Raw genomic sequence first — 20,246 nt, 5'->3', positions numbered from 1 at the left:
CAAACTCCCCCCAGAGCCCCCCAGGAGCCCCCCCACGGTGCCCCAAACTCCCCCCAGAGCCCCTCAAAGCCCCCTGGGGTGCCCCAAACTCCCCCCAGAGCCCCCCCAGGGTGCCCCAAACTCCCCCCAGAGCCCCTCAGAGCCCCCCCCAGGGTACCCCCAAACTCCCCCCAGAGCCCCCCTGGGGTGCCCCAAACTCCCCCCAGAGCCCCCCAGAGCCCCCCAGGGTACCCCAAACTCCTCCCAGAGCCCCTCAAAGCCCCCTGGGGTGCCCCAAACTCCCCCCAGAGCCCCCCAGAGCCCCCCCCAGGGGTACCCCCAAACTCCCCCCAGAGCCCCTCAGAGCCCCCCCCAGGGTACCCCAAACTCCCCCCAGAGCCCCTCAGAGCCCCCCCAGGGTACCCCAAACTCCTCCCAGAGCCCCCCAGAGTACCCCAAACTCCCCCTGGCGCCCCCTCAGAGGCCCCCCCAGGGTACCACCAAACTCCCCCCCAGAGCCCCCCAGAGCCCCCCAGAGTACCCCAAACTCCCCCTGGCGCCCCTCAGAGCCCCCCAGGGTGCCCCAAACTCCCCCCCAGAGCCCCCCTGGGTGCCCCAAAGTCCCCCCCGAGCCCCCCGGTCCCCCCGGAGCCCCCACCTCTTGACGTCGCCGTGCACCAGCGCCGGGCGTGTCGCGGTGCAGGAAACTGGAGGGCTCGGGCCCGGTGCCCAGCAGCACGTGCAGGCGCTGGGCCCACGTCAGGGGGGGCTGCGGGCACTGGGGGGGGGGCTGTCAGCCCCCCAAAACCGCCCCGCGGGCGCCCGGCTCCCCCCAAGCCACCCTGAGACCCCCCGCACCTCCTCTACGGCCTCCGGGCACCCCCAAACCACCCTGAGCGTCTCCCCTGTGGCCCTAAGACCCCCTGAACTGCTCGAGACCCCCTGGGACCCCCCAAACCTGCCCCAGGGACCCCCAAATCTGCCCTGGGGACCCCTAAACCTGCCCTGGGGACCCCCAAATCTGCCCTGGGGACCCCCAAACCGCCCCCAGGGACCCCCCAAATCTGCCCTGGGGACCCCCAAAACCTGCCCCGGGGACCCCCAAATCTGCCCCTGGGGACCCCCAAAACCGCCCCCCAGGGACCCCCAAACCTGCCCTGGGGACCCCTAAACCCTGCCCCAGGGACCCCCAAATCTGCCCTGGGGACCCCCAAACCTGCCCTGGGGACCCCTAAACCTGCCCCAGGGACCCCCAAATCTGCCCTGGGGACCCCTAAACCTGCCCCTGGGGACCCCCCAAACCTGCCCCGGGGACCCCCAAACCCTCCAGGGACCCCCAAACCACCCCCAGGGACCCCAAAACCTGCCCCAGGGACCCCCCAAACTGCCCCCAGGGACCCCCAAACCCTCCCAGGGACCCCCAAACCTGCCCCGGGGACCCCTAAACCACCCCAGAGACCCCCCGAGCCTGCCCCAGGGACCCCCAAACCTGCCCCGGGGACCCCTGAGCCTGCCCCAGGGACCCCCAAACCACCCCAGGGACCCCCGAGCCTGCCCCCGGGGACCCCCAAACCTGCCCCGGGGACCCCCAAACCCCCCCCCGGGGACCCCCCCAGCCCCCCTCGATCCCGCGGGGGTCCCCGGCGCCCACCTGCGCCTGCAGCCGCTGCTCCAGGGACCCGTTGGGCATGAAGGCGTAGACCAGGCAGAAGTGCCCCCCCCTCGGCGCAGACCCCCCGACAGCTCCACGATGTTGGGGTGCCGGTACCTGGGGCGGGGGCCGGGGGGGCTTCACCCCTGGGGAGAGGGGGGCTGGGACCCCCCCCCAACCCCTTGGGACCCCCCCCCAGCCCCAGCCCCCCAGCATCCCCTTATCCCCCCAGCCCCCCCCAAAATGCCCCCCAAGCTCCCCAGGACCCCCCTGGACCCCCCCAAGCCCCCAGGACCCCTCTGAGCCCCCCCCATTGCACCCAGGACCCCCCCCTGAGCCCCCCCCATTGCACCCAAGACCCCCCATGAGCCCCTCCCAAGCCCCCCAGGACCCCCCTGAGCTGCCCCCAGGCCCCCCAGGACCCCCAAAATGCCCCCCCCGCAGGACCCCCCTGGGCCGCCCCCATTGCACCCAGGACCCCCCTGCCCCCCCCCACCTTGCACCCAGGACCCCCTGGGCCCCCTCCCAGCCCCCCAGGACCCCCAGGACCCCCCAAAATGCCCCCCCAGGACCCCCCTGAGCCCCCCCCCCATTGCACCCAGGACCCCCTGGGCCCCCCCCAAGCCCCCAGGACCCCCAAAATAACCCCCCCCAAGCTCCGCAGGACCCCCCTGGACCCCCCCAAGCCCCCAGGACCCCCCTGAGCCACCCCCAGGCCCCCCAGGACCCCAAAAATGCCCCCCCAGGACCCCCCTGAGCTGCCCCCAGGACCCCCAGGACCCCCCTGAGCCCCCCCCCCCTTGCACCCAGGACCCCCTGGGCCCCCCCCAAGCCCCCAGGACCCCCAAAGTGCCCCCCCCAAGCCCCCCAGAACCCTCCTCCCCCCCCCCCCCATTGCACCCAGGACCCCCCTGGGCCCCTCCCAGCCCCCAGAACCCCCCTGAGCTGCCCCCAGGCCCCCCAAAATGCCCCCCCCAGGCCCCCCAGGCCCCCCAAAGTGCCCCCCCCAAGCCCCCAGAACCCCCCCTGCCCCCCCCTCCATTGCACCCAGGACCCCCTGGGCCCCTCCCAGCCCCCAGAACCCCCCTGAGCCACCCCCAGGACCCCCAGGACCCCCAAAATGCCCCCCCCCAGGCCCCCCAGGACCCCCAAAGTGCCCCCCCCAAGCCCCCCAGGACCCCCCTGGGCCACCCCCAGCCCCCAGGCCCCCCCCCCGAGCCCCCCGCATCCCCCCCCGTTACCGTGAGAGCTTCTCCACCTCAGTAACGAAGCTGTTAACGAGGACCCCCCAGTCCAGGTCAGCGTCCTAAGGGGGGGACAGGTGGGGACCCCCGTGGGGGTCTCGGGCTGGGACTGTGGGGACACGTGGGGGTCCCAGGGGGATTTGGGGGAGGTGGGGACCCCGTGGGGGTCTCGGGCTGGGACTGTGGGGACACGTGGGGGGTCCCAGGGGGGATGTTGGGGAGGGTGGGGACCCCGTGGGGGTCCCGGGGCTGGGACTGTGGGGACGTGTGGGTGGTCCCAGGGGGGATTTGGGGAGGTGGGGACCCGTGGGGGTCCCGGGCTGGGACTGTGGGGACTCGTGGGGGGTCCCAGGGGGGATTTGGGGAGGTGGGGACCCCGTGGGGGTCTCGGGCTGGGACTGTGGGGATGTGGGGGGGGGTCCCAGGGGGATTTGGGGAGGTGGGGACCCCGTGGGGGTCCCGGGCTGGGACTGTGGGGATGTGGGGGGGGTCCCAGGGGGGGATTGGGGAGGTGGGGACCCCGTGGGGGTCCCGGGCTGGACTGTGGGGACACGTGGGGGTCCCGGGGGGGACATGGGGACGCTGTGGGGGTCCCGGGGGGGACCTGGGGCCAAGTGGGGGTCCCAGGGGGGATTTGGGGAGGTGGGGACCCCATGGGGGTCCTGGGCTGGGACTGTGGGGCCATGTGGGGGTCCCGGGGGGACTATGGGGCCATCTGAGGGTCCCAGGGGGGATTTGGGGACACTGTGGGGGGTCTCAGGGGGGACCTGTGGCCCTGTGAGGGTCCGGGGGGGATTTGGGGACACTGTGGGGGTCCGGGGGGGACACGGGGCCATGTGGGGGTCCCGGGGAGGGGTTTGGGGACACGGGGCCGTGTGGGGGTCCTGGGGGGGGGTAGTTGGGGGCCTGGGGCCGTGTGGGGGTCCCGGGGGGGATTTGGGGACACTGGGGGGGTCCCAGGGGGGATGTAGGGCCATGTGGGGGTCCCGGGGGCAGGTTGGGGACATGGGGACACTGTGGGGGTCCCGGAGGGGAGTACGGGGCCATGTGGGGGTCCCGGGGGGGACACAGGGGCATGTGGGGGGTCCCGGGGGGATTTGGGGACATTGTGGGGGTCCCAGGGGGGACATGAGGCTATGTGGGGGTCCCAGGGGGGACATGAGGCCATGTGGGGGTCCCGGGGGGGGGACACAGGGGCATGTGGGGGTCCCGGGGGGATTTGGGGACATTGTGGGGGTCCCAGGGGGGACACGAGGCCATGTGGGGGTCCCGGGGGGGAAATGGGGGCCGTGTGGGGGTCCCGGGGGGATTTGGGGACTCGGCCCCCGTCGCCGCGCACCTGCCGCAGGCGCTTGACGGCGTAGTCGGTGTGGCGCAGGCGGGCGCGATAGACCACCCCGAAGCCGCCCTCGCCCACCTTGTGGGTGTCGGCGAAGCCCCCCCGTGGCCCCCGCCAGCTCCCCCAGGCCGGCCAGCAGAAGGGGCGGGGGGCCGGGGGGGGCACGGGGGGGCAGGGCCGGGGCCGGGGGGGCCGCGGGGGGGGGGCGCGGGGCTCAGCGAGGCCAGGGACGAGCACAGCGACGCCAGCGCCTGCGGGGACGGGGGGCGATGGGGGGGGACCCCCGGGGCACCCCAAATACCCCAGGGCCCCCCAGATACCCCCCAATACCCCTAGGACCCCCTAGAGACCCCCCCAAATACCCCCAGGGCCCCCAAAATGCCCCCCAGATACCCCTAGGACCCCCTATAGCCCCCCCAAATACCCCCAGGGCCCCCCAGATACCCCTAGGACCCCCTAGAGACCCCCCCAAATACCACTAGGGCCCCCTATAAGCCCCCCCAAATACCCCCCCAATACCGCCAGGACCCCCAAATACCCCCCAATACCCCCAGGGACCCCCTATAAGCCCCCCCCAAATACCCCAGGACCCCCAGATACCCCCCAGATACCCCTAGGACCCCCTAAGAGACCCCCCCAAATACCCCCAGGACCCCCAAATACCCCCCCAATACCCCTAGGACCCCCTAGAGACCCCCCCCAAATACCCCCAGGACCCCCAAATACCCCCCAGATACCCCAGGACCCCCTAGAGACCCCCCCCAAATACCGCCAGGACCCCCCAAATACCCCCCAGATACCCCTAGGACCCCCCTAGAGACCCCCCCCAAATACCCCCCAGATACCCCTAGGACCCCCTAGAGGACCCCCCCAAATACCCCCAGGACCCCCAAATACCCCCCAGATACCCCTAGGACCCCCTAGAGACCCCCCCAAATACCCCCAGGACCCCCAAATACCCCCCAGATACCCCTAGGACCCCCTATAGCTCCCCCCAAATATCCCCAGGACCCCCAATTGCCCCCCCAGGACCCCCAATTACCCCCCCAGCCCCTCCCAAACCCCCAGGATCCCCAATTGCCCCCCGGACCCGCCCCCAATTACCCCCCCAGCCCCTCCCAAACCCCCCAGGACCCCCAATTGCCCCCCCAGGACCCCCAATTGCCCCCCCAGCCCCTCCCAAACCCCCCAGGACCCCCAATTGCCCCCCCAGGACCCCCAATTGCCCCCCCCCAGCCCCTCCCCAAACCCCCCAGGACCCCCAATTGCCCCCCCAGGACCCCCAATTGCCCCCCCCAGCCCCTCCCAAACCCCCCAGGACCCCCAATTGCCCCCCCAGGACCCCCAATTACCCCCCCCCAGCCCCCTCCCAAAACCCCCCAGGACCCCCAATTGCCCCCCCAGGACCCCCAATTACCCCCCCCAGCCCCTCCCAAACCCCCCAGGACCCCCAATTGCCCCCCCCAGGACCCCCCAATTGCCCCCCCAGCCCCTCCCAAACCCCCCAGGACCCCCAATTGCCCCCCCCAGCCCCCTCCCAAACCCCCCAGGACCCCCCAATTGCCCCCCCAGGACCCCCAATTGCCCCCCCCAGCCCCTCCCAAACCCCCCCAGGACCCCCCAGTTTCCCCCCCCAGCCCCTCCCCAAACCCCCCCCAGGACCCCCAATTGCCCCCCCCAGCCCCATACCTGGTCGGGGGGGGACGGGGGGTCCCGGTAACGGGGGGTCCAGGCTGGGGTTGCTGAGGAGGGCGCTGGGGGGGGGCCCCGGGAGGGGCAGGGACGGTTCTGGGGGGGGGGGGGGGGGTCAGTTTGGGGGGGACGGGACCCTGCGCCCCCCCCCATCACCCCCCCCTCCACTTTTCGGGTGTTACCTGGGGGGGGACCATTTTGGGGGGTCCCATGCGGAGGCGGTGCTGGCAGTGGAGGGGGGGGCCCGGGGGGGCCGTGGGGAGCAGCCGCGGGCTGGGGGTCCCGGGGAGCGCGGGGGGGGGTCCATGGGGGGCAGCGGGGGGGGGCTCCGTGGGGGCGGCCAGGTCGGGGTACCCTGGGGACACAGGGGGGGCGGTTGGGGGGGGCAGGGGTTTGGGGGGGGATTGGGGGGTCCCGGGGGGGGGGGGGGCAGCAGGGTTTGGGGGGGTCCCAGAGGGGCTCGGGGGGGTCCTAGGGGCATCTTTGGGGTGCCGGGGGGGCTCGGGGGGCTCGGGGGGGATGCCGGGGGGGGTCCCAGGGGGGTCCTGGGGGTGTCCTGGGGGGGTCTCATGGGGGTCCCAAAGAGAGGGGTCCCAAAGGGGGGTGTCCCAGTGGGTCCCAGGGGGTCTGGGGGGGGTCCCAAAGCGGGGGGGTCCCGGGGGGTGTCCCACGGGGGTCCCAGGGGGGGTCCTGGGGTGGTCCCAGGGGGGGTCCCAAGGGGGGGGGGTCCAAAGGGGGGGGTCCCAAAGGGGGGGGTCCCACAGGGGGGGTTCCCAGGGGTGTCCCAGGGGGGTCCCGGGGGGGGTCCTATGGGGGTCCCAGAGGGGTCTCACGGGGGGGGTCCCAGGGGGCCCCAGGGGTTCCCAAAGGGAGGGGTCCCAGGGGGCTCCCGGGGGGGGGGTCCCAGGGGGTCCCACGGGGGTCCCGGGGGGGGTCCTATGGGGGTCCCAGAGGGGTCTCACGGGGGGGGGGTCCCAGGGGGCCTCAGGGGTTCCCAAAGGGGGGGGGTCCCAGGGGAGTCTCAAAGGGGGCGTTCCCACGGGGGGGGGGTCCCGGGGGGGGCGTCCCACAGGGGGGTGTCCCAGGGGGTCCCAGGGGGGTCCCGGGGGGGGGGGGTCCCATGGGGGGGGGGGGTCCCAGGGGGTCCCGGGGGGGGGTCCCATGGGGGGGGGTCCCGGGGGGGGGGGGTCCCGGGGGGTCCCGGGGGGGGGTCCCACGGGGGGGGGGTCCCAGGGGGGTCCCAGGGGTCCCGGGGGGTCCCACAGGGGGGGTTCCCGGGAGGGGTCCCAGGGGGGTCCCAGGGGTTCCCACGGGGGGGGGTCCCAGGGTGTCCTGGGGGTCCTGGGGGGGGGTCCCTGGGGGGGGGGTCCGGGGGTCTCACAGGCGGCCAGCATGTCGTGGGCCCGCAGCAGCCGCAGCCCCCCGCAGCAGCTCCAGCAGCTCCCGCAGGCGCCCGTTGCGCTGCGCCCACCCCCACAGCACGGCGGCCGTGGGGCCCGGCCCGGCGGCGGCCAAACGCAGCTCCCCCTGCTCCGGCACCAGCCGCGAGGCTGCCCGCCACCCACGGCACCACCGTCACCCGCCACCGGCACCGGCACCGACGGCACCACCGCCACCGACGGCACCACCGGCACCACCACCGGCACCGGCACCGACGGCACCACCCACCACCGACGGCACCACCGTCACCGCCACCCGGCACCGGCACCGACGGCACCACCACCACCGACGGCACCACCGGCACCGTCACCGACGGCACCACCGTCACCCGGGCGGCCAGCGCGGCCAGCGCGGCCCAGTGCGTCCCAGCCCGTCCCAGTCCCTCCCAGCACAGCCCAGTCCATCCCAGCACAGCCCAGTGCCACCCAGTGCATCCCAGTCCATCCATCCCAGCACGGCCCCGTGCCGCCCAGTGCATCCCATTGCATCCCAGTGCATCCCAGTCCGTCCCAGTCCTTCCCAGCACAGCCAGCGCGGCCAGCATGTCCAGTCCCTCCCAGCGCAGCCCAGTCCATCCCAGCACGGCCCAGTGCCGCCCAGTGCATCCCAGTCCATCCATCCCAGCACGGCCCCGTGCCGCCCAGTGCATCCCAGTCCATCCATCCCAGCACGGCCCAGTGCCGCCCAGTGCATCCCAGTCCATCCATCCCAGCACGGCCCCGTGCCACCCAGTGCATCCCAGTGCATCCCATTGCATCCCAGTGCATCCCAGTCCTTCCCAGCACAGCCAGCGCGGCCAGCATGTCCCAGTCCCTCCCAGCGCAGCCCAGTCCATCCCAGCACGGCCCAGTGCCGCCCAGTGCATCCCAGTCCATCCATCCCAGCACGGCCCCGTGCCGCCCAGTGCATCCCAGTCCATCCATCCCAGCACGGCCCAGTGCCGCCCAGTGCATCCCAGTCCATCCATCCCAGCACGGCCCCGTGCCGCCCAGTGCATCCCATTGCATCCCAGTGCATCCCAGTCCATCCCAGTCCTTCCCAGCGCAGCCAGCGCGGCCCAGCATGTCCCAGTCCCTCCCAGCGCAGCCCAGTCCATCCCAGCACGGCCCAGTGCCGCCCAGTGCATCCCATTGCATCCCAGTGCATCCCAGTCCGTCCCAGTCCTTCCCAGCACAGCCAGCGCGGCCAGCATGTCCCAGTCCCTCCCAGCGCAGCCCAGTCCATCCCAGCACGGCCCAGTGCCGCCCAGTGCATCCCAGTCCATCCATCCCAGCACGGCCCCATGCCGCCCAGTGCATCCCAGTCCATCCATCCCAGCACGGCCCAGTGCCGCCCAGTGCATCCCAGTCCATCCATCCCAGCACGGCCCCGTGCCGCCCAGTGCATCCCATTGCATCCCAGTGCATCCCAGTCCATCCCAGTCCTTCCCAGCGCAGCCAGCACGGCCCAGCATGTCCCTGTCCCTCCCAGCGCAGCCCAGTCCATCCCAGCACGGCCCAGTGCCGCCCAGTGCATCCCATTGCATCCCAGTGCATCCCAGTCCGTCCCAGTCCTTCCCAGCACAGCCAGCGCGGCCAGCATGTCCCAGTCCCTCCCAGCGCAGCCCAGTCCATCCCAGCACGGCCCAGTGCCGCCCAGTGCATCCCAGTCCATCCATCCCAGCACGGCCCCCGTGCCGCCCAGTGCATCCCAGTCCATCCATCCCAGCACGGCCCAGTGCCGCCCAGTGCATCCCAGTCCATCCATCCCAGCACGGCCCCGTGCCACCCAGTGCATCCCAGTGCATCCCATTGCATCCCAGTGCATCCCAGTCCTTCCCAGCACAGCCAGCGCGGCCAGCATGTCCCAGTCCCTCCCAGCGCAGCCCAGTCCATCCCAGCACGGCCCAGTGCCGCCCAGTGCATCCAGTCCATCCATCCCAGCACGGCCCCGTGCCGCCCAGTGCATCCCAGTCCATCCATCCCAGCACGGCCCAGTGCCGCCCAGTGCATCCCAGTCCATCCATCCCAGCACGGCCCAGTGCCGCCCAGTGCATCCCAGTGCATCCCAGTGCATCCCAGTCCATCCCAGTCCTTCCCAGCGCAGCCAGCGCGGCCCAGCATGTCCCAGTCCCTCCCAGCGCAGCCCAGTCCATCCCAGCACGGCCCAGTGCCGCCCAGTGCATCCCATTGCATCCCAGTGCATCCCAGTCCGTCCCAGTCCTTCCCAGCACAGCCAGCGCGGCCAGCATGTCCCAGTCCCTCCCAGCGCAGCCCAGTCCATCCCAGCACGGCCCAGTGCCCGCCCAGTGCATCCCAGTCCATCCATCCCAGCACGGCCCCGTGCCGCCCAGTGCATCCCAGTCCATCCATCCCAGCACGGCCCAGTGCCGCCCAGTGCATCCCAGTCCATCCATCCCAGCACGGCCCCGTGCCACCCAGTGCATCCCAGTGCATCCCATTGCATCCAGTGCATCCCAGTCCTTCCAGCACAGCCAGCGCGGCCAGCATGTCCCAGTCCCTCCCAGCGCAGCCCAGTCCATCCCAGCACGGCCCAGTGCCGCCCAGTGCATCCCAGTCCATCCATCCCAGCACGGCCCCGTGCCGCCCAGTGCATCCCAGTCCATCCATCCCAGCACGGCCCAGTGCCGCCCAGTGCATCCCAGTCCATCCATCCCAGCACGGCCCCGTGCCGCCCAGTGCATCCCATTGCATCCCAGTGCATCCCAGTCCATCCCAGTCCTTCCCAGCGCAGCCAGCGCGGCCCAGCATGTCCCAGTCCCTCCCAGCGCAGCCCAGTCCATCCCAGCACGGCCCAGTGCCGCCCAGTGCATCCCATTGCATCCCAGTGCATCCCAGTCCGTCCCAGTCCTTCCAGCACAGCCAGCGCGGCCAGCATGTCCCAGTCCCTCCCAGCGCAGCCCAGTCCATCCCAGCACGGCCCAGTGCCGCCCAGTGCATCCCAGTCCATCCATCCCAGCACGGCCCCATGCCGCCCAGTGCATCCCAGTCCATCCATCCCAGCACGGCCCAGTGCCGCCCAGTGCATCCCAGTCCATCCATCCCAGCACGGCCCCGTGCCGCCCAGTGCATCCCATTGCATCCCAGTGCATCCCAGTCCATCCCAGTCCTTCCCAGCGCAGCCAGCACGGCCCAGCATGTCCCAGTCCCTCCCAGCGCAGCCCAGTCCATCCCAGCACGGCCCAGTGCCGCCCAGTGCATCCCATTGCATCCCAGTGCATCCCAGTCCGTCCCAGTCCTTCCCAGCACAGCCAGCGCGGCCAGCATGTCCCAGTCCCTCCCAGCGCAGCCCAGTCCATCCCAGCACGGCCCAGTGCCGCCCCAGTGCATCCCAGTCCATCCATCCCAGCACGGCCCCATGCCGCCCAGTGCATCCCAGTCCATCCATCCCAGCACGGCCCCGTGCCGCCCAGTGCATCCCAGTCCATCCATCCCAGCACGGCCCAGTGCCGCCCAGTGCATCCCAGTCCATCCATCCCAGCACGGCCCCGTGCCACCCAGTGCATCCCAGTGCATCCCATTGCATCCCAGTGCATCCCAGTCCTTCCCAGCACAGCCAGCGCGGCCAGCATGTCCCAGTCCCTCCCCAGCGCAGCCCAGTCCATCCCAGCACGGCCCAGTGCCGCCCAGTGCATCCCAGTCCATCCATCCCAGCACGGCCCCGTGCCGCCCAGTGCATCCCAGTCCATCCATCCCAGCACGGCCCAGTGCCGCCCAGTGCATCCCAGTCCATCCATCCCAGCACGGCCCCGTGCCACCCAGTGCATCCCAGTCCATCCCAGTGCATCCCAGTGCATCCCAGTCCTTCCCAGCGCAGCCAGCGCGGCCCAGCATGTCCCAGTCCCTCCCAGCGCAGCCCAGTCCATCCCAGCACGGCCCAGTGCCGCCCAGTGCATCCCATTGCATCCCAGTGCATCCCAGTCCGTCCCAGCCTTCCCAGCACAGCCAGCGCGGCCAGCATGTCCCAGTCCCTCCCAGCGCAGCCCAGTCCATCCCAGCACGGCCCAGTGCCGCCCAGTGCATCCCAGTCCATCCATCCCAGCACGGCCCCCGTGCCGCCAGTGCATCCCAGTCCATCCATCCCAGCACGGCCCAGTGCCGCCCAGTGCATCCCAGTCCATCCATCCCAGCACGGCCCCGTGCCACCCAGTGCATCCCAGTGCATCCCAGTGCATCCCAGTGCATCCCAGTGCATCCCAGTCCTTCCCAGCACAGCCAGCGCGGCCAGCATGTCCCAGTCCCTCCCAGCGCAGCCCAGTCCATCCCAGCACGGCCCAGTGCCGCCCAGTGCATCCCAGTCCATCCATCCCAGCACGGCCCCGTGCCGCCCAGTGCATCCCCAGTCCATCCATCCCAGCACGGCCCAGTGCCGCCCAGTGCATCCCAGTCCATCCATCCCAGCACGGCCCCGTGCCGCCCAGTGCATCCCATTGCATCCCAGTGCATCCCAGTCCATCCCCAGTCCTTCCCAGCGCAGCCAGCGCGGCCCAGCATGTCCCAGTCCCTCCCAGCGCAGCCCAGTCCATCCCAGCACGGCCCAGTGCCGCCCAGTGCATCCCATTGCATCCCAGTGCATCCCAGTCCGTCCCAGTCCTTCCCAGCACAGCCAGCGCGGCCAGCATGTCCCAGTCCCTCCCAGCGCAGCCCAGTCCATCCCAGCACGGCCCAGTGCCGCCCAGTGCATCCCAGTCCATCCATCCCAGCACGGCCCCATGCCGCCCAGTGCATCCCAGTCCATCCATCCCAGCACGGCCCAGTGCCGCCCAGTGCATCCCAGTCCATCCATCCCAGCACGGCCCCGTGCCGCCCAGTGCATCCCATTGCATCCCAGTGCATCCCAGTCCATCCCAGTCCTTCCAGCGCAGCCAGCACGGCCCAGCATGTCCCAGTCCCTCCCAGCGCAGCCCAGTCCATCCCAGCACGGCCCAGTGCCGCCCAGTGCATCCCATTGCATCCCAGTGCATCCCAGTCCGTCCCAGTCCTTCCCAGCACAGCCAGCGCGGCCAGCATGTCCCAGTCCCTCCCAGCGCAGCCCAGTCCATCCCAGCACGGCCCAGTGCCGCCCAGTGCATCCCAGTCCATCCATCCCAGCACGGCCCCGTGCCGCCCAGTGCATCCCAGTCCATCCATCCCAGCACGGCCCGTGCCGCCCAGTGCATCCCAGTCCATCCATCCCAGCACGGCCCAGTGCCGCCCAGTGCATCCCAGTCCATCCATCCCAGCACGGCCCCGTGCCACCCAGTGCATCCAGTGCATCCCATTGCATCCAGTGCATCCCAGTCCTTCCCAGCACAGCCAGCGCGGCCCAGCATGTCCCAGTCCCTCCCAGCGCAGCCCAGTCCATCCCAGCACGGCCCAGTGCCGCCCAGTGCATCCCAGTCCATCCATCCCAGCACGGCCCCGTGCCGCCCAGTGCATCCCAGTCCATCCATCCCAGCACGGCCCAGTGCCGCCCAGTGCATCCCAGTCCATCCATCCCAGCACGGCCCCGTGCCGCCCAGTGCATCCCATTGCATCCCAGTGCATCCCAGTCCATCCCAGTCCTTCCCAGCGCAGCCAGCGCGGCCCAGCATGTCCCAGTCCCTCCCAGCGCAGCCCAGTCCATCCCAGCACGGCCCAGTGCCGCCCAGTGCATCCCATTGCATCCCAGTGCATCCCAGTCCGTCCAGTCCTTCCCAGCACAGCCAGCGCGGCCAGCATGTCCCAGTCCCTCCCAGCGCAGCCCAGTCCATCCCAGCACGGGCCCAGTGCCGCCCAGTGCATCCCAGTCCATCCATCCCAGCACGGCCCCATGCCGCCCAGTGCATCCCAGTCCATCCATCCCAGCACGGCCCAGTGCCGCCCAGTGCATCCCAGTCCATCCATCCCAGCACGGCCCCGTGCCACCCAGTGCATCCCAGTGCATCCCATTGCATCCCAGTGCATCCCAGTCCTTCCCAGCACAGCCAGCGCGGCCAGCATGTCCCAGTCCCTCCCAGCGCAGCCCAGTCCATCCCAGCACGGCCCCGTGCATCCCAGGTGCATCCCAGTCCATCCATCCCAGCACGGCCCCGTGCCGCCCAGTGCATCCCAGTCCATCCCAGTGCATCCCAGTCCATCCCAGTCCTTCCCAGCGCAGCCAGCGCGGCCCAGCATGTCCCAGTCCCTCCCAGCGCAGCCCAGTCCATCCCAGCACGGCCCAGTGCCGCCCAGTGCATCCCAGTCCATCCATCCCAGCACGGCCCCATGCCGCCCAGTGCATCCCAGTCCATCCATCCCAGCACGGCCCAGTGCCGCCCAGTGCATCCCAGTCCATCCATCCCAGCACGGCCCAGTGCCGCCCAGTGCATCCCAGTCCATCCCATCCCAGCACGGCCCCATGCCGCCCAGTGCATCCAGTCCATCCATCCCAGCACGGCCCAGTGCCGCCCAGTGCATCCCAGTCCATCCATCCCAGCACGGCCCCGTGCCGCCCAGTGCATCCCATTGCATCCCAGTGCATCCCAGTCCATCCCAGTCCTTCCCAGCGCAGCCAGCACGGCCCAGCATGTCCCAGTCCCTCCCAGCGCAGCCCAGTCCATCCCAGCACGGCCCAGTGCCGCCCAGTGCATCCCATTGCATCCCAGTGCATCCCAGTCCGTCCAGTCCTTCCCAGCACAGCCAGCGCGGCCAGCATGTCCCAGTCCCTCCCAGCGCAGCCCAGTCCATCCCAGCACGGCCCAGTGCCGCCCAGTGCATCCCAGTCCATCCATCCCAGCACGGCCCCGTGCCGCCCAGTGCATCCCAGTCCATCCATCCCAGCACGGCCCCGTGCCGCCCAGTGCATCCCAGTCCATCCATCCCAGCACGGCCCAGTGCCGCCCAGTGCATCCCAGTCCATCCATCCCAGCACGGCCCCGTGCCGCCCAGTGCATCCCATTGCATCCCAGTGCATCCCAGTCCATCCCAGTCCTTCCCAGCGCAGCCAGCGCGGCCCAGCATGTCCCAGTCCCTCCCAGCGCAGCCCAGTCCATCCAGCACGGCCCAGTGCCGCCCAGTGCATCCCAGTGCATCCCAGTGCATCCCAGTCCGTCCAGTCCTTCCCAGCACAGCCAGCGCGGCCAGCATGTCCCAGTCCCTCCCAGCGCAGCCCAGTCCATCCCAGCACGGCCCAGTGCCGCCCAGTGCATCCCAGTCCATCCATCCCAGCACGGCCCAGTGCCGCCCAGGTGCATCCCAGTCCATCCATCCCAGCACGGCCCCGTGCCGCCCAGTGCATCCCAGTCCATCCATCCCAGCACGGCCCAGTGCCGCCCAGTGCATCCCAGTCCATCCATCCCAGCACGGCCCCGTGCCGCCCAGTGCATCCCAGTCCATCCATCCCAGCACGGCCCAGTGCCGCCCAGTGCATCCCAGTCCATCCATCCCAGCACGGCCCCGTGCCACCCAGTGCATCCCATTGCATCCCAGTGCATCCCAGTCCGTCCCAGTCCTTCCCAGCACAGCCAGCGCGGCCAGCATGTCCCAGTCCCTCCCAGCGCAGCCCAGTCCATCCCAGCACGGCCCAGTGCCGCCCAGTGCATCCCAGTCCATCCATCCCAGCACGGCCCCGTGCCGCCCAGTGCATCCCAGTCCATCCATCCCAGCACGGCCCAGTGCCGCCCAGTGCATCCCAGTCCATCCATCCCAGCACGGCCCCGTGCCGCCCAGTGCATCCCAGTCCATCCATCCCAGCACGGCCCAGTGCCGCCCAGTGCATCCCAGTCCATCCATCCCAGCACGGCCCCGTGCCACCCAGTGCATCCCATTGCATCCCAGTGCATCCCAGTCCATCCCAGTCCTTCCCAGCGCAGCCAGCGCGGCCCAGCATGTCCCAGTCCCTCCCAGCGCAGCCCAGTCCATCCCAGCACGGCCCAGTGCCGCCCAGTGCATCCCAGTGCATCCCAGTGCATCCCAGTCCGTCCCAGTCCTTCCCAGCACAGCCAGCGCGGCCAGCATGTCCCAGTCCCTCCCAGCGCAGCCCAGTCCATCCCAGCACGGCCCAGTGCCGCCCAGTGCATCCCAGTCCATCCATCCCAGCACGGCCCAGTGCATCCCATTGCATCCCAGTGCATCCCAGTCCATCCATCCCAGCACAGCCCCGTGCCGCCCAGTGCATCCCAGTCCATCCCAGTGCATCCCAGTCCATCCCAGTCCTTCCCAGCGCAGCCAGCAAGGCCCAGCATGTCCCAGTCCCTCCCAGCGCAGCCCAGTCCATCCCAGTCCGTCCCAGTCCATCCCAGCACAGCCAGCGCGGCCAGCATGTCCCAGTCCCTCCCAGCGCAGCCCAGTCCATCCCAGCACGGCCCAGTGCCGCCCAGTGCATCCCAGTCCGTCCCAGTCCTAACCAGCGCGGCCAGCGCGGCCCAGCATGTCCCAGTCCCTCCCAGCGCGGCCCAGTGCCGCCCAGTGCATCCCAGTGCCACCCAGTGCCGTCCAGTCCATCCCAGTCCCTCCCTGCACGGCCCAGTGCGTCCCAGCGCGGCCCAGTCCCTCCCAGTGCATCCCAGTGCCGCCCAGTGCCACCCAGTCCCTCCCTGCGCATCCCAGTCCCTCCCAGTGTGGCCCAGTGCCGCCCAGTCCCTCCCAGTGCATCCCAGCACATCCCAGTGCCACCCAGGGCGGCCCAGCGCAGCCCAGTGCATCCCAGCACGTCCCAGTGCCGCCCAGCACGTCCCAGTGCCGCCCAGTGCTGCCCAGCGCATCTCAGAGCATCCCAGTGCCGCCCATTGCATCCCAGTGCATCCCAGTTCATCCCAGCACGTCCCAGCGCGTCCCAGCACTGCCCAGTGCATCCCAGCGTGTCCCAGCACCTCCCAGCACATCCCACTGCCGCCCAGTGCTGCCCAGCGCGTCCCCGTCCCTCCCAGCACATCCCAGTGCGTCCCAGCACATCCCAGCCCCTCCCAGCACATCCCAGCGCATCCCAGTGCTGCCCAGCGCGTCCCAGCACATCCTGATCCCAGCGCACCCTGGATCCCAGCGCGTCCCAGTGCCACCCAGTGCTGCCCAGTGCCGCCCAGTGCATCCCAGCATTTCCCAGTCCCTCCCAGCGCATCCCAGCGCGTCCCAGTCCCTCCCAGCGCAACCCAGCACATCCCGATCCCAGCGCATCCTAGATCCCAGCGCATCCCAGTGCCACCCAGTGCTGCCCAGTGCTGCCCAGCGCGTCCCAGTCCCTCCCAGCGCATCCCAGATCCCAGTCCATCCCAGTGCCGCCCAGATCCCAACGTGTCCCAGCGCATCCCGGCGCATCCAGGACCCCAGCACGCCCCAGCGCATCCCAGATCCCAGCGTGTCCCAGTGCCGCCCAGTGCATCCCAGTGCCATCCCAGTGCATCCCAGTGCTGCCCAGTCCCTCCCAGTGCCGCCCAGTGCCATCCCAGTGCATCCCAGTCCCTCCCAGCGCATCCCAGATCCCAGCATGTCCCAGTGCCGCCCAGTGCATCCCAGTGCTGCTCAGTCCCTCCCAGTGCATCCCAGTGCCACCCCAGTGCCACCACAACCAGCCCCATGGCATCCCAGTCCCTCCCAGTCCATCCCAGTGCATCCCAGTGCCATCCCAGCCAGCCCCATTGAATCCCAGTCCCTCCCAGTCCATCCCAGTCCGTCCCAGTGCCGCCCCAGCCAGCCTCCCTGCATCCCAGCCCATCCCCAGACACCTCTGCTGCATCCCAGTCCATCCCAGTCCGTCCCAGTGCCCCCTGTCAGCTCTGACAGCTGCCCCACTGCATCCCAGTCCATCCCAGTCCGTCCCAGTGCCACCTCAGCCAGCCCTGCTGCGTCCCGGTCCATCCCAGTCCTCCCCAGCGCTTCCCAGCTTCATCCCAGCGCACCCCAGTCCATCCCAGTCCCCCCTGGCCCCTTCCCAGTGCTCCCCAGTGCCCTCCCAGTGCCCCCCAGTGCCTCCCAGTGCCCCCCAGTCCCTCCCAGTGACCCCCAGTCCCTCCCAGTGACCCCCAGTCCCCTCCCAGCGCCCCCCCAGTGCCCCCCAGTACCCCCCAGTGCCTCCCAGTGCCCTCCAGCGCCCTCCCAGTGCCCCCCAGTGCCCTCCCAGCGCCCTCCCATTGCCCCCCAGTCCCTCCCATTGCCCCCCAGTCCCTCCCAGTGACCCACAGTCCCCTCCCAGCGCCCCCCCCAGTGCCTCCCAGTACCCCCCAGTGCCTCCCAGTGCCCTCCAGCGCCCTCCCAGTGCCCCCCAGTGCCCTCCCAGCGCCCTCCCATTGCCCCCCAGTCCCTCCCATTGCCCCCCAGTCCCTCCCAGTGACCCACAGTCCCCTCCCAGCGCCCCCCCCAGTGCCTCCCAGTACCCCCCAGTGCCTCCCAGTGCCCCCCAGCGCCCTCCCCGTGCCCCTCAGCGCCCCCCCAGTGCCTCCCAGTGCCTCCCAGTGCCCCCCCAGTGCCCCCAGTGCCTCCCAGTGCCCCCAGTGCCCCCCCAGTGCCCCCCCAGTGCCCCCAGTGCCCCCAGTGCCCCCCTCACCGAAGCGCTCCCAGTCCGAGCGGTTCAGCGCGTCCATCAGGCGGCAGAAGCTGCACATGAGCCAGGCGGGCAGCTCGTACAGGTAGGGCCCGGGCCCCGCTCCCGCTCCCAGCCCCGATCCCGATCCCGATCCCGATCCCGCTCCCGCTCCCGCTCCCGCTCCCGCTCCCGCTCCCGGCCCCGGCCCCGCCATGCCTCCCGCCGCGGGCTCGGCCGGACACTTCCCCTTTAAGAGCGGCCGCCCCACTGCGCAGGCGCGCACCGGCCGGGCCGCGCCGCCATCCCCAGCGTGGCGGAAGTGCCCCCGCCCGCGCCGCGCCGTTGCCGGGGAAACGGGCGCCATCTTGAGAGTGGCGGAACCGCGCCCCGCCGCCGGGGGCGGGGCCAAGGGGCGGGGTCTGGCCGCAAGGGGCGGGGCCACGCGGGCGGCCGCCCTGCCCAGGCCCGATTCCCCACCGTGACATCATCAAGGCGATGACGTCGGCGACCGGGGGGGGTGTGCGTGTGACGTCTCAGCTGTGATGTCACGGCTGCCAGGACTCGGGGGGGGGCAGGGACGACTCCGGAGCCGGGGGGCCTTGGGGATGGGGCGAGATCCGGGATCCGCTGACGTCACCCGGGGAGATCCGGGATCCAGTGACGTCACCCGGGGAGATCCGGGATCCGCTGACGTCACCCGGGGAGATCCAGGATCCAGTGACGTCACCCGGGCGAGATCCAGGATCCGCTGACGTCACCCGGGGAGATCCGGGATCCACTGACATCACCTGGGAGACCTGGGATCCAGTGACGTCACCCAGGGAGATCCGGGATCCGCTGACATCACCTGGGAGACCTGGGATCCAGTGACGTCACCCAGGGAGATCCGGGATCCGCTGACATCACCTGGGAGACCTGGGATCCAGTGACGTCACCCGGGGAGATCCGGGATCCGCTGACATCACCTGGGAGACCTGGGATCCAGTGACGTCACCCAGGGAGATCCAGGAGCCACTGACATCACCCGGGGAGATCCGGGATCTGCTGACGTCACCCAGGGAGATCCAGGATCTAGTGACATCACCCAGGGAGATCCGGGATCCAGTGACATCACCTGGGAGATCCAGGATCCACTGACGTCACCCGGGGAGATCCAGGATCCGCTGACGTCACCCAGGGAGATCCAGGATCCACCAGCCCCAATGCCGCGCAGGGAGATCCGGGATCCACTGACACCACGAGGAGAGGTCGGGATCTGCTGGAGCCTTGCAGAGCGATCTGGGATCCAGCGCCCCGATACCACGTGGACCGGTCTGGGATCCACCGACGTCACGCGGAGCAAGCGGGGATCCGCAGCCCCGGCGCCGTGCAGAGTGATCCACGATCCGTAACCCCAACCGGCACGGCACGGAGCGAGCAGGAATCTGCTGGAGCCACGTGGAGAGATTCGGGATCCACAGCCTTGACCCCACGCAGAGCCGCCGGGGATCCGCTGACGCCCCATGGAGTAATTGGGGATCCGCTGATGCCCCGCAGAGCGATCCGGGATCTGCTGACGCCCCATGGGGCGATCAGGAACCTGCAGCCCCGGCACCGCGCGGACCAATCCGGGATCCGCTGATGCCCTGCAAAGCAATCTGGGATCCACTGACACCCCGCGGAGCGATCCGGGATCCACTGACGCCCCACGGAGAGATCAGGAACCTGCAGCCCCGGCACTGTGCGGAGTGACCCAGGATCCACTGACGCCCCGTGGAGCAATCCGGGATCCGCTGATGCCCCGCGGAGCAATCCAGGATTTGCTGACAACCTGCAGAGCATTCGGGGATCCGCTGACGCCCCGTGGAGCGATTTGGGATCCACTGACGCCCCATGGAGCAATCCGGGATCCGCTGACGCCCGTGAAGTGATCAGGAACGTGCAGCCCTGGCACCGCGCGGAGCGATCCGGGATCCGCTGACGCCCCGCGGAGCAATCCAGGATCCGCTGATGCCCCATGGAGCGATCCGGGATCTGCTGACGCCCCGCAGAGCAATCTGGGATCCGCTGACACCCCGCAGAGCAATTGGGGATCCACTGACACCCCGCGGAGCAATTGGGGATCCACTGACACCCCGCGGAGCGATCCAGGATCCGCTGACGCCCCATGGAGTGATCGGGGATCTGCTGACGCCCCATGAAGCGATCAGGAACCTGCAGCCCCGGCACTGCGCGGAGCGATCCGGGATCCGCTGACGCCCCGCAAAGCAATCTGGGATCCGCTGACACCCCGCGGAGCGATCCGGGATCCGCTGACGCCCCACAGAGCGATCTGGGATCTGCTGACGCCCCACGGAACGATCCGGGATCTGCTGACGCCCCGCAGAGCGATCTGGGATCCGCTGACACCCTGCGGAGTGATCCAGGATCTGCTGACGCCCCGCAGAGCGATCTGGGATCCGCTGAC

General features: G+C 70.8%; 1 protein-coding gene across 1 annotated transcript; it reads right to left on the bottom strand.

Annotated features, from left to right (window-relative positions):
• Positions 1-637: 637 nt before the first annotated feature.
• IRAK1 (interleukin 1 receptor associated kinase 1) lies at positions 638-19,364 on the bottom strand (the record flags this gene model as incomplete). Its single annotated transcript, XM_075727257.1, is given in 13 exon segments — positions 638-666; positions 668-748; positions 1,631-1,714; positions 1,717-1,747; positions 2,872-2,936; positions 4,214-4,331; positions 6,233-6,260; positions 7,287-7,326; positions 7,328-7,455; positions 17,822-17,926; positions 18,438-18,647; positions 18,795-18,914; positions 19,298-19,364. Coding segments are annotated over 13 exon segments (1,106 nt in total), but the record flags the coding sequence as incomplete, so codon positions are not given.
• Positions 19,365-20,246: the final 882 nt, after the last annotated feature.

Source organism: Pelecanus crispus (assembly GCF_030463565.1).
Source record: "Pelecanus crispus isolate bPelCri1 chromosome 24 unlocalized genomic scaffold, bPelCri1.pri SUPER_24_unloc_1, whole genome shotgun sequence".
In the NCBI taxonomy this organism is placed as follows: Eukaryota; Metazoa; Chordata; class Aves; order Pelecaniformes; family Pelecanidae; genus Pelecanus; species Pelecanus crispus.
This window is presented reverse-complemented; position numbering and strand designations above follow the sequence as displayed.